This window comes from Vigna radiata, chromosome 10, assembly GCF_000741045.1.
Source record: "Vigna radiata var. radiata cultivar VC1973A chromosome 10, Vradiata_ver6, whole genome shotgun sequence".
Classification (NCBI taxonomy): Eukaryota; Viridiplantae; Streptophyta; class Magnoliopsida; order Fabales; family Fabaceae; genus Vigna; species Vigna radiata.
Window position 1 is genome coordinate 16,050,133 of NC_028360.1, and position 16,197 is coordinate 16,066,329.

General features: G+C 33.6%; 2 protein-coding genes across 4 annotated transcripts; both read left to right on the forward strand.

Moving 5' to 3' along the window:
* Window positions 1-2,761: 2,761 nt before the first annotated feature.
* On the forward strand, window positions 2,762-9,284 carry LOC106775732 (glutamine synthetase leaf isozyme, chloroplastic). 2 transcript variants are annotated; one of them, XM_014662889.2, is made up of 14 exons: window positions 2,762-2,990; window positions 4,742-5,002; window positions 5,539-5,578; window positions 5,684-5,787; window positions 5,876-5,924; window positions 6,019-6,125; window positions 6,661-6,748; window positions 6,971-7,099; window positions 7,192-7,266; window positions 7,830-7,883; window positions 7,955-7,992; window positions 8,070-8,229; window positions 8,331-8,391; window positions 8,820-9,284. In XM_014662889.2, exons 2-14 carry the CDS (start codon window positions 4,758-4,760, stop codon window positions 8,957-8,959), a joined length of 1,290 nt encoding a protein of 429 aa, XP_014518375.1. In that variant the 5' UTR covers window positions 2,762-2,990; window positions 4,742-4,757; the 3' UTR covers window positions 8,960-9,284. The 2 variants fall into 2 exon arrangements, with proteins under 2 accessions (XP_014518375.1, NP_001304236.1); NM_001317307.1 differs by lacking the exon at window positions 2,762-2,990 and having other exon boundaries at window positions 4,758-5,002; window positions 8,820-8,959.
* A 1,127-nt stretch (window positions 9,285-10,411) lies between these two features.
* Window positions 10,412-16,061, forward strand: LOC106774542 (protein ABCI12, chloroplastic). Of its 2 annotated transcripts, XM_014661572.2 has the most exons (8): window positions 10,412-10,966; window positions 12,051-12,167; window positions 12,599-12,835; window positions 12,951-13,115; window positions 14,010-14,085; window positions 15,116-15,180; window positions 15,318-15,388; window positions 15,613-15,719. In XM_014661572.2, the coding sequence occupies exons 1-7, from the start codon at window positions 10,649-10,651 to the stop codon at window positions 15,366-15,368; spliced, it is 1,029 nt and encodes a 342-aa protein (XP_014517058.1). In that variant the 5' UTR covers window positions 10,412-10,648; the 3' UTR covers window positions 15,369-15,388; window positions 15,613-15,719. The 2 variants fall into 2 exon arrangements, with proteins under 2 accessions (XP_014517058.1, XP_014517057.1); XM_014661571.2 differs by lacking the exon at window positions 15,318-15,388 and having other exon boundaries at window positions 10,413-10,966; window positions 15,613-16,061.
* The last annotated feature ends 136 nt before the right edge of the window (window positions 16,062-16,197 follow it).

Sequence of the window (16,197 nt, forward strand, 5' to 3'; positions counted from 1 at the left end):
ATCTTGTGTGTAAAAGAGTTAAACCCATTATCAATGACTTTGCATAACAAAGTTATCACAAGTGCAAGATTCCATGAGATTTCACATCATTGATTGGATAATTGAGTGTTGTTAGACTCTTTATATGTGGTATTCTTGTCTTTACCAATGATTTGTATGGTTGACTAAGTATGTGAGATTAATTTTATTTACATTACATAAAAACTCTTTTGCATATTAACTTACACTCTCTCTTTTGTTTGTTTGTTATTTTTGTATTCTTTTTATAATAGTATCTTATTAATGTGAACATACATTGATGATAATATATTTTTTAAATATTTTTGGAATAGAATCATAATTTAAAAGTTTGAGATGTGTATATTTTATATTATTATAATCATATATTTTAGATGATTGTATTAATATAAAATGTATCTCATATAAATTAATTTTTATATTAGTAATAAAATATTTTATTTTAATAGTTTTATATTATTAAAATAGGATGTTATAAAATCGATAAAAACTTGAATAACTATTTGAATCAAATATATTTTAAAGTTAAGTTGGAAAATATAAATTTAATTGTGTACTAAAATATTACTATAGCTTAACCTGTGTATGTTATGGATCAAAGGGTTGATTTTATATCGGTCCATTTTTTAGTGTAATGCTTTGCATTCAGCGTTAAGTTTTCATTGATTTATTTAGAAAATACTTGAAGACTTTCACGGATCAAAACATAAAATACCTTTGATTGTTAATTTTGTACTCCAGATTTAAGTTTTAATTCATATTTTGACAAATTTCAAATTACTACAAAAATAAACAATAATTGAGTTAACTTCATCTTACATATTTCATTGTATGCAAGCTAATTTTCAACCCATGTTAAGCTGATAATTTATTCTCTCTCACCTAATTGATATTTGCCATCAACATTAACAATAGTTTGGACATTTATTTGGCTTAACATTAAAATAAAATTTTAATTGTTATATTAAACAATTACAACAGTCAATTTGATAAATCATAAAAACTTAACTGACGCATAGTAAATGGATACAATAAGATAGGGTGACACCAATTTTTTTTTTTAGCAAAAGTGTTTCCGGTGTAAGGTCAAGTAACTCCTAAGGTTTACACAATTTTTCTACGAAGTCGTTCGGTCTGTATCTCTCGTTTTCATATGCACTCTCAAAGTCAATAAACTATCCATATGTATGATAGGAATAGGATACAGCCGAACGGCCAAGACCAACTAACACTCAAGGACAATCCATAGTCAGTTAGGAAGTGATAACCGTTACACATCTATTGGAATTAATAGACATTAAAGGTGAGTAATTATTAGGATTACACGCATTAATGAGTGATATCAGCCAGATTGTCAGGATGACGAGTAATGAGGCGCATAATACGTTACATTAAATGACATTCAATGCGCTAAGTAAGTAAAAGTTTATAAATACAGAACCAATGACCAGGTAAAGTTGATTTTACTAAAATTTACATTGAGATCTTTAGAAGACATGTTGCTTACTTGAGCGTCAATGTGTTTTCTTGCAGGTCTCGTCTCGTACGAACCGATCGGTGTCAGAGAGGATTGAAGTATTTGTTGAGGCAATTGGCATACTGGAAGTGTACGAAGTGAACTTCAGACTCGCATTCAACATAAACATTTCCGTACGAACCGATCGGTGTCGGAGAGGATTGGAGTATTTGTTGAGGCAATTGGCATACTAGAAGTGTACCAAGTGAACCTCAGACCCGCATTCAACATAAACTCTGGAGCAATGACAATAAATATGCAGTAAATGTGAACTACCTACCTCTTACTTTTGACCTATATTTATAGTTTTTATCATGAGTTTGAGATTAACAAAATCTTAATTACGGTCCAACCCCATCCTAATACCTCTAATTATCACCTACCTAATCTTTGCAAAAAAACCTTATTGTTGACTCAGATAAGACATTTAGCTTCTGGCCGTCGTCGATGACCATTCGGCCATACAATAGAAAATGTATTTTCTTATAAAAATTTGAACTTTTTATTTACCAACGGCTCATTGGAAAGCATAACGTGCTTTCCATATTTTAGTTCAATTTTTAAAATTTGACGTGCTTGTAAGTGATATTTTACTCCCCTAAAGATATAAGAGCAATTTAAATGGTTACTTAATCTAGTACGAACAACACAACAAAATCTATATTTCTCCAATGCATAGGCAAAAGTGGGACAATGCACCAAACAAAATCAACTCTTATTATAATAATTATTGTATCATAGTATAATGCTTCCATACATAGTTTCAAGGTACACATAATTTAATACTCCCTTCGATATCTTCACGTAAAGTTATTCTTCAAATTTGAGACATACGTAAATAGAGATGGTGAAATTCAAATTAATTATATATGAACATTCATAGAAAGAAATTTTTCTTAAAATCTTGGTTGGTCTCTTGTACATACCCGGTCCGTGACTCTTATTATATTTCGAATACCTAAAATGTTCTGTTATTATAATAATCCATTTGACTTTAATTATGATATACCATTCATGTAAGAACCGCCATATCACAGGTGAAGAAGAGAATTCAAGATCTAAAAAAGTTATCAGAGAGAAATGCAAAATATTTCTTAATGATTGTTATTACTATAAACGAAGTAGTAAACTCAGTAACAACCCTTGAAAACATGTGATGTTTTGATTTAGAAAAAGGTAGTCTGAGAAGAACCTTATCTGTAACATTTGGAGTCCAAGGTTCTCTTGGTGCTCTTTAAGAGACCAAAAACTAATTTCATCCACTCGTAACACACCCCTATCGGTTTTAGAAAAGCCAAGAAAGTTTGTGTCCACCAACCCCTATTTTACACCAGTCTCTCCTACTCTGATATACTACAGCTACTCTTCCAACTGGGTCTCAGGTGGAGACACAAGGAGACTCCCTTCAACCCACTTTCCAAGTTCTCACCTTTCCCCATTTTTCTGCTCTGTATTGGTGAGTTTCTCTGTGCCATTGCCTTCAAACTCTTTTCTGAGGGCAAAAGCGTAAAGGCTCACACTTTTAGTAATTTTTTTTTCTCTCTGGCTGTGATTCTGTTTTTGTTCATGCTAGCTTTTCGATACAGTGTCACGAGTTTCTTTGCTGTGGAACAGTCCCTTAGCAAAGTTTCCCTCATCATTCCATTCCCATAATTTTTTTTTTTATTGTTTGTTCACTTCAAAGGGGAAGTTTACAGTATTTTTTTTTGGTAAATAACGAGAATGCATGATGCTTGAAAAGTCAGGTTTGGTGAGTGCTGAACAACTGCAGACTGTGATCTTCCCTACTCTTTCAATAAATCCCAAATTTTGTTTTTGGTCAAGTAATTATGATGCTTCTCGTGTTATAAATGAAGAAAATAAAAAAAACAAAAAAATATGTGGCTTGTTTTATTGTTTGGTGTTGCTTTTGCAGACCTGGTTTACAAGAGGGTTGCCTCAAATGTTGTTTCACATGTCTGTAAACTTGGACATTGAATAACTTCTAGTTTTATGGTCACACGTGGCTTTATTTATCTGCTCAATACACTTTCTCGTCATTGTATGTATGACTCCTATTGATTGAAAAGGTTACCATATTCTATTCAAGCAAATTATATCTTCATATTATATACTTCCAAAGCGGACAAATTTTCATTCCCATATTGTGGTTTCTTCTTAAACTAGCCGATAATGTAGGATTATGCAAGTTTCCTTTTAGGTCTAATATAAATGTTCCCAGATGCATGTTTAGTGTGTGTGAAAGGGAGAAAAAGTTAAAATGTGCGAGACAAGGACAAGGACAGGGAAAACTAGCAGAGAAAGATATGCCACTATAATGGTTCAGAGGGTATACAGGATGTGATTGAAGACTAAATTTGGTCGTGTGTTAACGATGGATAAATGTTGATCTAAGTCTGAACTCCAAATCAAATTCTTTGTCAATTATATATGTTGGTTAGATAAACATATTTATTCATATCTGAGAGCATTTAATCTGATATTGTGCAATTTGCATCTTATAGAGTGTGACATTGGAATCTCATGTTTATAAATAGGAATTTGTTTAATTTTCAGTACGATCTTAAGTAGTCATCATCTGGGTATGGCTGATGTCGATAAATGTTACTTTCTAGATTGTCTCTTTGGCGTTTTACCGCAGTGATTATAATGCTCTTTGATGTATATCTAGCCAACATTGATTCTTTTCCCTCTACGAGGGAAACTTTTATGATTCATCATCTATAAATAGCTCATATTTTGGCCTTTTTTCACACGCTGAAGTGAGTTTTAAGAAGGATTGATTCAATTGTTTTAGAATGATTTTATGTTTGGCTTCATTTATCATCATTTGTTAGTGGTTTCGGAATAGATGATAAATGTTATGCATCATTATGACCAATAAAAGTAATTGTCATACTATATTAACTACAATATCACTTTATATTCATTACAAAATTTCACATTTCTTAGTACCCTGAAAATAACTAAACAAGATGACATTGTTAATATAACAATCACGCAATCCAATTAAGATTCCATTGAAAAAATATAATAATTGAGTACTCAATGGACCAAAAAGATTTAATATAGAATCTCAAGTGAAAATACTCATATTTATCAAGGGCGTGAAACTTAATTAAGCCTTCTTATTTAATATTAGACAGAAAATTGTACATGTATTCTAATTTGATTAATTTTTCTGACTGGGGGTCTTATCATTTTCAGAGAAGAACCGCAGAGCATGGCACAGATTTTGGCTCCCTCTACACAATGGCAGATGAGAGTCACCAAATCCTCTCTCCATGCAAGTCCCATTACATCGAACACGTGGAGTTCTTTATTGATGAAACAAAATAAGAAAACCAGTTCTGCTAAATTTAGAGTGCTGGCAGTTAAGTCTGACAATAGCACCATCAACAGGCTGGAGGGTCTACTTAATTTGGATATCACTCCATTCACGGACAAGATCATTGCTGAGTACATTTGGTATCCATTCTATTCTGCCTCTGAATACCATACTTCATCGAATCTCAGGACTAACTTCCCTACAAGTACTTCTAATACAAAAAAAGAAGGAACATTTAAGGACCTAATTATGTTTAGCGTCTACAATTTGAGGGGAATCTGGAATTAGTCTTTTATATTTGAAAAAAAATATTTTAGTCCCTCAAGTTTGAAAAAAAATACATTCTTAGTTCCTAAACACTGTATTTGAGAGATTAAAATGATTTTTTCCTAAACTAAATTCATCCTACATTTCAAGGACTAGAAAATAATTAAGCCATAATGAAACAAACTTAACATAAAGTTAAAAATCAGCTTACACATGAACTAATTTGTAATTTTCTCGTATGTTAAGTTAATTTTTAATTTATACACAATCTAATTTAGCTTATGGAGGAACTTATTTCATTTTAGTCCCTTACAATTTGTTTATAGAGAAGTTTGTTGAAACATATTCTAACTATTTCCGGTGTGACAATGCGAGGTAATTAAAACTGATTTTTTGTATTTTGGAACAGGATTGGGGGGACAGGAATTGATGTGCGCAGTAAATCAAGAGTATGTTATTTATAATGTTATAAACAGGATAAGAGGAATTAGTATTACCATTGTCATTCGAATTATTTCATTATACTCATGAGAATCCTATACTTCATTTTTTAGACAATATCAAAGCCTGTTGAACATCCCTCTGAGCTTCCTAAATGGAACTATGATGGATCTAGTACTGGACAGGCACCTGGTGAAGATAGTGAAGTAATCCTATAGTAAGAATTTTGGCACTTATCCATCTGTTAAGCTTGCTAACTCTACCACATTGCAATCTTAATTTGAATCTGTTTTTTATTCTCCCAGTCCCCAGGCAATTTTCAAAGATCCTTTCCGTGGTGGTAACAATATTTTGGTAAGGGCCGTTATGCTTGAAATATGTCTCATGGCATGTTGATGAAATTAAAGCACAGATATTATCAGGTTAAACTGATACTTGCTTTGCAAAGGTCATTTGTGATTCTTACACACCTGCTGGTGAACCTATCCCTACAAACAAGCGACACAGAGCTGCGGAAGTTTTCAGTAACCCAAAGGTCATTGCTGAAGTTCCATGGTATATATAATTCTTCTTATCTTTACACATAAAAATAATTTATTTATATATTTATTTTTGGTTTAGTGTTAATATCAACTATTGTTGAATAACTCTATGTGACAGGTACTTGGGTATTATGGGGTGTCCAAATTCCACATTGAGTACTGTGATGTGATAGATAATGACTTAACGAGTAATAATGTCAATTAAAATTCTAACATGTTTAGTATTTCTTATCTTTTGATGCCTAACCTTAATAGCTAGCTTTTGAGATTGAGTTTTCCAGCGCTTGGGTACTTGCAGTGTGATATATGCACAACTTCTATGTGTCATGATTTATGACTTAAATTAGAAATAGATAATGACTTAACGAGAAATAGTGCCAACTAAAATTCTGACAGGTTTGATATTTCTTATCTTGTGACGGCTAACGAAATCATGACTGACCTTTCCTTCATTTGATTACGCTTACCGTAGAAGATAACTGAACTTTGGTCTTGAATTACAATCTTAACAGAAAACATGCTAATGTTTGTATGTTGATTGCTCAAAGGTATGGAATAGAACAAGAGTACACCTTACTTCAAACAAATGTGAAATGGCCATTAGGTTGGCCTGTTGGTGGCTATCCTGGTCCTCAGGTAATGTCACTTCTTTTATTTCTTTTGGCTTTCATTCACAGTATGGTGTGTGGGGGGGTATGTTTTTTGAGGGCCTGAAGAAATTCAGGTTTTGGGTGTGACTTATATGTTGTTCAACCTATGCATTATTAGATAATATGGGACTGTCACACTTATCTCCTACTCCATTCAATATGTCAATTTCATAATGAGGATTTAGTTTGTTATGTTTTCATTTTTCAGGGTCCTTATTATTGCAGTGCTGGGGCAGATAAGTCATTTGGGCGTGATATATCTGATGCTCATTACAAGGCTTGCTTATTTGCTGGAATTAACATCAGTGGCACCAACGGGGAGGTTATGCCTGGGCAGGTACATCTCTTGCATTTCCCTTTGTTTTAAGTCCCACTGTCCCATGAATGTCACATCAGTTTTTCTCATTATTTCTTCTATGCATATTGCAGTGGGAGTATCAAGTTGGTCCTAGTGTAGGTATTGAGGCTGGTGATCATATCTGGGCATCAAGGTACATCCTCGAGGTAATTCACTTTGCCTACCTTTCGGTTTACACACACAGACTGTTGGACTATTTAACAAAAAGGTTAAACTCTTGAAAGAACCGATTCCTAAAGAATATCACACTATCTTAATTCTGTGGAGATTTTTGGTTCAATATAATGTCAAAGGTTTTGGCTTTTGTGTTGTTGTTTATGTTCTGGTAAATCTTTGCTCTAAGCTTGATACATTGCCATTATTTGTGTGCTTACCTGAAAATTGCTCCATATGCTTGTAGTGATGCGTTATTTGCAATGGACAGTTGTTGCCCATAAATCTTTTAAAATCTTTCCTCTTTTAGAGGCAGATAAGTAAGGTCAAAGGACACCCTGAATTATTATATTTTTCCAGTTACATTTCTTTAGATCTCTGATGTTCTTAGCATTCTTAAAAATAAGTTTGATGGCAGGTGAAAGGTTCGTGCCATTGCTTGTAACTGAAAATTGTTGATTGTCCCGTGTAAACTATACTTTGTGCTTATTCTCTTGTCCCTTATCCAATTTTGAATCTTCTAATTAAAATATTACATTTTGGTATGGCTTGACAGAGAATTACTGAACAAGCTGGTGTTGTGCTCTCTCTTGATCCAAAACCAATAGAGGTACCGTAATGTTTTGATTCTCATCATTGATTACCTATCATAATTGTACTAATTGTTTTGGTGAAACATAGGGTGACTGGAATGGTGCAGGATGCCACACCAATTACAGGTTTTTGCCCATGCTTCTTTGCATTTGTCTTTTTGTTTACTAAATTACTAAGTTTGTAAAACACATTTGCCTTTTAGTACAAAGAGCATGAGGGAAGATGGAGGCTTTGAGGTAATAAAGAAGGCAATTTTGAATTTATCACTTCGCCATAAGGAGCACATTAGTGCATATGGAGAAGGAAATGAAAGAAGGTTGACAGGAAAGCATGAGACAGCAAGCATTAACACATTTTCTTGGGTAGGTTTTCAAAATTGCCAATAACTATTATTGTTAAGGACTCGATAATCAAGTATGAAGCTTTTCTTGTGTGAAGGATACTAATAAAATTGAACTTGCAGGGAGTTGCTAATCGTGGTTGCTCAATCCGTGTGGGAAGAGACACGGAGAAGAATGGCAAAGGTGAGGTCATTTACAACAATTTTTAGTACAAACATTTAGACTTGTAATTGGGGACTAAAAACCATTATCTGGCTTCTTTAGTTTGTCGTGCTTGTGCTGAAGTTGATAGCTGAGATTTCTTCTTGTCTTATCTGACTTTTGAATCATTGCTATTTGCCAATGCAACAACTTCAGTATACTATTAGGTTGATTGATTTGATATTCTTGACGTGTTGCAAAATCTCATGCCTTTCTTTCCTACTTGACGTGTTCTTCTGGCAAATTGTCAATGTTTTTCTGTTACCACTCGTCTCTTGCTATTTTTTGTTGTTTTTTTTTTTCTGTTCCAAATATTTTATTATGCCACCAAACTAAAAATATATAATATCTAAAATTGTCAAATATTGGTTTAGATTAATTATTAACCCTGCCAATCCTCTTGATCATAGGTTACTTGGAGGACAGGCGCCCTGCTTCAAACATGGATCCATATGTTGTGACATCATTACTTGCAGAGACTACACTATTGTGGGAGCCAACTCTGGAGGCTGAAGCTCTTGCAGCTCAGAAATTATCATTGAAGGTCTGAATTTATCGATTGATGGCATTGTGGATGGAACCTGTAGTTTGTAAGGAGCTGGAAAGCTCTTGCACTTTCCTTTTACATCATTACTTGTTTGGACCAAAGAGGTTGCCATGCCCAGTTACATTGGTTGTCATATGAAATGCACATCGTATATCAGAAGTTTGGTTGGTACTATTTGCTTCTGGACAAAAATTTTCATTCTTGCTTGGCCACATTCAGTGTCCCCCTCTTGATTTCTTTGCCTAGAAATAACTGAGCTTTCTTTTTTGATCAAGAGAAAACAACTGAGCTTGTATAGCTCGGAATTGCAGGAATTCAATTTTTCTTACATTACAACTGTTTCTTTGGAGGGGAGACTTGGCTGAATTAAAATATTGAGAACCTTGTAATGAACATAGAACCTAAATCAAACCTTGTGTGAAAGGATTTATAGACCTTTCATGAGGTAAACCAGAAAATGGTGGAAGAAAAAGCCATCCTTTGGGTGTGCATTTTGATGGTCATGGAAAAGAACCGTGTCATTTTCAGTGAGCATGCTTTTGTAAGCTATATATAAGTGACATTATATAATCCACACAAAAACAATATTTATCAGTACAAATAAATCATTAGTTGATAACGAAGATATATGAAGTGTACATGTACAAGCCGCATAATACAAGACATTGAATGATTTGGTCGGTATTAATTAACAAACCATGCTAGATTTTTTAAGAAAAAGTGTGTCGCCTTGACTATAGTTAGCTTCTGCTAATTATAGGTAGTTTCCACCTGTAACCGTTTTCTGAAGTTCGTGTTTTTTCCTCCTTGTCTATGTATCTCATTATTCTTTAATAATGAAGGAATCGGGCCATTGCTGATGATTTTCTTCTTCAATAAAAAGTTAAATTAACAAGAAAACTCCTTTCACTTCTTTTGTGTGGAGAAGTATGTCAAAATATATCTTTAATATTACCAAAATTTAAGATAATTTACAAAATACTAAACAAGAGATTGAGTAGGCCCAAAAGAAAGAATGAACTGCCACGCCTAACAACTCGGGGCAGTGAAAAAATAAAAAGTCTAGATTTGTGTTTTTTAATTGTATACTTTAAAAATTACTTTTGAAATACAGAAATAAAATACCTTAAAAGTAAGGTAACTATGTAAAGATAATGAGTTCGTACGAAAAATAAAAAATGAACAAAAATAAGTTCGGACTAAACTGTCACCCTGTAATTACTGTGAAATCTAAATAGTAAAAAGATTACTAGGTCCAGTTTAATAGAGAAAAAGTCAATCTGGCGGTAAAAATGATAAATAAAATTATTTTCGGTGAAAAAAAAAGTAATAAATATTGACTGTCTTTTTTTATATATTTAATATTAAAAAAATTAAATTTTGCAACTAAATTAAAAATTAAATATAAAAGTAATTAATTAATTGTCAATCCCACCAAGTCTGCTGATAATAAGAACGGGCGATCTTTATTCACCTGGAAGATAGTCCATAATTTCCATTTTCATGGTGTGCTCAATGTGACAGTGAACACAAACCAGAGAGTGCTACCCATTGGGTTAAGTTGTTATCAACATTTCAACCACTCGACCGAATTCTGAAACGTCGCATGATTACAACGCCACGGAGATTGCAGCATAGTCACCGAGTTCGTGAGGAAATTCAGAACCGAATTGCCTCTCAATTCACCCACCCATGAACTGTAACTATGCCACCTTCATTTCGGTCTCATTCCCGCCACCAAGTTCCGTGCTTTTCCCAAAACGCACTTCCGCAATCCTCACGCCGAAGCAAACCCTTTTGGCCAGGAACGTGAGACTCAGAGTCAGAGCAAGCGCTTCAAAGGGTGATGGTAATGCTCAGGCAGCAAATTGGTCCCAGTGGGTCCCCGTAGGATCTTTCGCCGCCGACAAAGTTTTCAGATTGATCGCCGGCGCCACAGCCAGTCCCATTGGCCAGTTTGTTGCGTACCCCACCACGTTTCTTCACTCTGTCGACCCTCGAGTCAAATTGGTCAGTCATATATTATCAATTTCCGCACTTAAAGCTTGTGCTTTTATCTATTATGTTTTCGGCTGAGTTTTGATTATCATGGAATAAACGAACAATTTGGTCTTCATCCTCTTTGTTAAATAATCTTCCTTATACTTATAAAATTATGTAAGTAGTCTCTACAGTACTAGAAATCATGTCGCAGAGTTTCTTAAGTAAGGAAAAACTCTTCAAATTTAGTCTCTTATATGAAATAGTCAACCGAGGAACTAAATTGATAGCTATTCAATATTTAAGAACTATTCAGGAGAAAATGTCATACTTAGGGACTAAATTGATGATTTATTCCACAGTAGATGTTAACTGTCCAGTGTTTTAGTTTTGGGTTTGCAATATTTTGTTTTTTTTATAAGAATGGGAAAATGAAACTCGTGATGACTGCTATGATCATCATTTTAGCAGAGAAATTGGTGAATGCATTGTGTGAACTGAGAGAGTTAAGTGAGAGTGATATTCCGCATGAAACAAATATTTTAAGGCTATGTTTGCTTTACCATTTGACCTCTCCTAGCTTAAGTTTTTTCAATAAACTCAGTTTGGTTTTTCTTAAAAGTTTGTTTGCGCACTTATATTAGGCGTGTTTCAATTGGAAGCAATTCCAAGGTTGCTTTTTAAAACCCAGTTTGCAAAATAAAATGCATTCAAGCTTATGACTAAAAATAATCCAAATGTGCACAAAGTTTGTTCATGTAACCGTGGCTTTGATTGGCTTCTGCTGACAGTAGTTTGTGATAGTCCTTGATATAGAGAAATGCAACAACTAACCGGTAATTGAAACATAAGAATAAAGCATTGGGTGGGCCGATTTCGTGTACCATCTACTTATTGATCAACCACAGAATTGGACAGGTAGTGAAGTTGCTTATGATACATGTTTGATTATTTTCGCTTTCTGACGCTTAACGTTAGAGTTTTTATCAGCTATAAATTGCGACAAATATTTTGACAGTTGCTAATACATTGGTTGAGTAGCTCGAATGTTTGAATTGTTTGTTTTGGCTGCTTAGTTTATGTGTTTTTGTGACCAATCAGTCTGATTTCACAGGTATGGCTCTTAGCTCTGGTTGTTCTACCTGCAAGGTCTCACATAATTATGCGATTTGGATTAGTGATATACTTGACTTTGCTTTCAATGTGGGTTCTACCAAGAAATGCTTGGACGGTAAATAATTGTTAACCCTTGACTTATCTAACTCAGGAAGTGGGATCATATTCATATATGTATGGATTGTTCACATTGCTTAATTATGGTTGGTTGTTGATCATTAATTAGGGGGCTGTTGGGATTAATAGTCCAAGGATGTTTGATCTCTCAGTTAAAGCTTTGCATTGTGTTTCATTTGATGTTCACTATTTCTTTAATCATCATGTTAAATGCTTTTTCCTCTCCCCTCTATTCTAAATTGCTCATGGCATTTCTTATTCTTAATGCTTATCTATGATTTGAGTTAGCTCGTACCATATCATAAATAAGTTGGATTTTCCTTTATGTTGTGTGAAATTTATCTGGTTGTTGGCTGTTTATTCTATTTATTTATTTTATCTTGAAGTGATGTGTTGATTGGAGAAATTTCCTGATAATTTCTCTTGTAGGATCAACTGGGAAGAGTTTATTTGCTATCTGGATTACTATTCATAACACTAGGGCTAGGTTCAGATGGTGTACCCGCACTTGTTCAGTTGAGAACGCCACCTCCTGCAATGATGGGGCTTCCTAATCTTCCTGTATCTTTATCAGGTTATGCGTATACAATCACAAAGTTAGGTCCATTAACATTTACCAGGAAAGGCCTATCTGTAGCAAGCACTGTTGCATGTTTGACTTTTACTGTAAGTTGTTCTCTGTATTTCTGCCATGTCTTTTCATTTACTGATGGAAGCTTCCTAAAACAATAGAATTTTTATGACTGACTTTCTGAGAATTTGGTCTGCATTTCTTTGGAAGGTATTTCAAAGTGCAAGTCTCTGCCTCACAACTACCACACCCGAACAACTAGCATTTGCATTACGATGGTTTATGCTCCCTCTGAGATACATAGGTGTTTCTGTGTCAGAAATTGTGCTTACACTTTTACTGTCATTGAGGTTTATCAGTCTCGTTTTTGATGAGGTAGGAGATTAAAGGATTTTACGTACAACATTATGCATTTGATAAACTAGTTTTCATCTGAATTTGATAAATATACAGCTTGTTTTAATTGTTTCAAATTTATATGCTTCCATGATTACTATAATGACCATGCCCAGGCACATAAGGTGTGGTGGCTATTTTGATAGATATTGCTGATTACTGATGCAGTCTTTTTTTTTTTTTTTTTTTTTTTTTAATTAGTGTTGATGATTGCTTCCTAGTATAGTTGTGACGTGTTTGAATTATTGTAAAAAACACTGCATCTTGTTGCAAGAAATTAGGGTTTTGGATGTTGTATTTGTTTATGAATAACGAATCAGAAAACTGTTATCTTAGTTAGTTGGGCCTGAGATGATTAGAGAAATAAGACATGCTGCCTATAAATAATAGATGTGAAAGAAAAGGATATCTTTTCAATTGAGAAGAGTTAGAGACTTAGGGTATTGGGAGGTTCAGTAAGGAACTCAGAGTGATCAAACTTATGGATGTTATGGGAAAGTAAACAGAGCGGTACAATATATCTTCCTGATTTGTACAATTTTGAAGTATAACCAAACAGGAACGAGACAATGTCTCGTTTAATAAAGTTTTCAGTTGTTACTGATGTTTCTATTGGATTTAGCAAAAGCAATAAATAATTTTCAGAAAGACTTTATTAGCAATTTTTCATACTATGGTGGGAAGGTTGGCCTAGATATTAGCAAGTACAACACACAAGTAGATAATAGTAGTAAATATGTGAATTAATAAAAATTCTTTGGCAAATGGAAGTAAAATTGGACATTTCGTCAACTTAAACTGCTATGCTTAATCCATTCATTTTCCTTTTGCTGTACTCGTTAAAATCCATAATTTCATATTGTTTTGTTGCAGGTCCGGAACATTGCTTTAGGGATTGTATCCCGTAGGATAAATTGGAAGCAGCTGACTGTTATGGAGACCATTGATAGTAAGTAAATATGCAAAAAATGTTGTTCTTTTTTATAATCATTTCTCGACTTTCCAGCTAACTAGGTGATGGATATTTAACTCGCACCAAGTCACAGAAATGACCAGTCTCTTGCTATTCCTGAGTTTAGACACCCAAAGATTATCTTTGTCCAGAAAACTACTGAACTCCTCCCTGTCTCCCAACACTACCACAGCAGTAAAAACGAAAAATAGTTAACTGTCTGCATAATTAATATTGTAACGGTCGTACATAATTGTTTGTTTGCATAATTAAATATGTAATTTTCCTAAAGTCCTACATAAAGCCCCATGGTTGAGCCCCACATTCTACACCCTCTTCTGGAATATACTTTCCAAACACAAGGTTATTGGAACGAGTATAAGTACTGTCCGATGTGTAGTCTAGGCTTTAGAAATTGATACAATGGAGTGCTTATCGTAACCCATTTGTTGTGTATTTCGATTATAAGGATAATTATACTGGTAATCGCCATCTTTGGCTGCCTATTCATGAACTAAGTCTACTTTTCTTTGAATAGCACTTACATTTTCATGTTATGTGGCATGGATCTTATACTCATAGTTTATCTATTACATTTGTTCAGCCATTTTGTTATATTAAAATGACACTATTTAAAAAATTGTCAATATTTGGATTGATACATGAATTGCTACATTTACCTTATATGACATGTTAGTGTAATGAACTATGCTAGTCTTATTCTGAACACAATAACGAATGCAAGTGTAATAATCTCAATGAACTTTCTTCTCTGTAATGCTAACAGGCACATGTACTCCTTCTAAATGACAGAATGATAGCAAAATAGGATTTTTTTTGCATGCAGTATAATTAGGATTTTATATTATATGATCAATATTTTGTACTGGAAACTTAGTTCTGCAATGGACAGGCTATTCTTGATTAAGTTAATGTTTAATGGATTTACACTAGACTTAAGGCTTTTATTTGAAGATTTTTCTTCATTTGTCATGATTGTTTTGTTTTCCTTTATATGACTTTGCAGTTTTTTTTAACTACTTCCGGCGCATCTTCAAAAATATTTTCAGCCATGCAGAGCAAATTTCTCAGGTTTATCTTAAACTTACATAGTATTCTTCTTTGTCTAGGTTTCTTTGAAATTCTTCAACCTTATCATATTTGCAACTCATTCTTGATCTGTTGAATAATCAGATGAATTTGTTTCAAATTCATAAACTATTTTGAAGGCTTTTCAGATACAAGCTTTCACTGGTGTCATCTTCAGTTCCCACATATGAAAAGTGACCCAGTTAGAAATGTATTCTTTTGTTTATTTCATAGTTTGAACTCTATGTGGATTCATTAACAATGCTGAGTTTAGAAAATATGTACTTTTATTAAATTAGTCTAGCATGTTACTGTATTCAATTTCCCTCGACATCTTGTGGACTGACCTGGAAACACTAATTTGTTGTTATGATTGTATTCATCAGAAAAAAATTCGAAGATTGTGTTCTGATAGTTTAACATAAAATACTGCAGGCTATGATAGTCAGAGGTTTTAAAGGGGATAGTGGCAGTCACAAAATTTACTTTTTGTCAGAATCATCGTTTGGGATGGTAGATGCCATATGTTTGCTGTTCTTGACAGTTCTCATAGGAGCTGCTCTCCTGTCTGAGTACTACCTTGTCTAACAATATATGCCACTCCATCTATAAGAGCATTCTAGAGTGATGTTATGTATTTTCATCATTAAGTTAATTTGTCATCTTTCTGTTTGCACGTGAAAAATTAGTATCACATGTGTATGTTCAAGGGCAAGGGAATTTCGTCAGGTTGTGCAGTTTTTCCATAAAGAAGGAAAGATGAACTGAGGAAAATGTGGATGGTTTTGGTATGTTTTATCAGAGATCGAGTGGATTGACACTTTATATGACATGTCTTCCCTACCAGTTTGTTTCAATTCAAATCTTTTTATAAAGGTTCAAAAGCAGTATTTTCACGACTCATAATGTCAATAGGCTAAATTATTTCGTAAGCATATCTAAAAGAATATAAGAAGGAAATATGAAATAATCTTTCTATAAATTAAAAAAAATCTTTTATAGGAGAACTTTTACAAATTA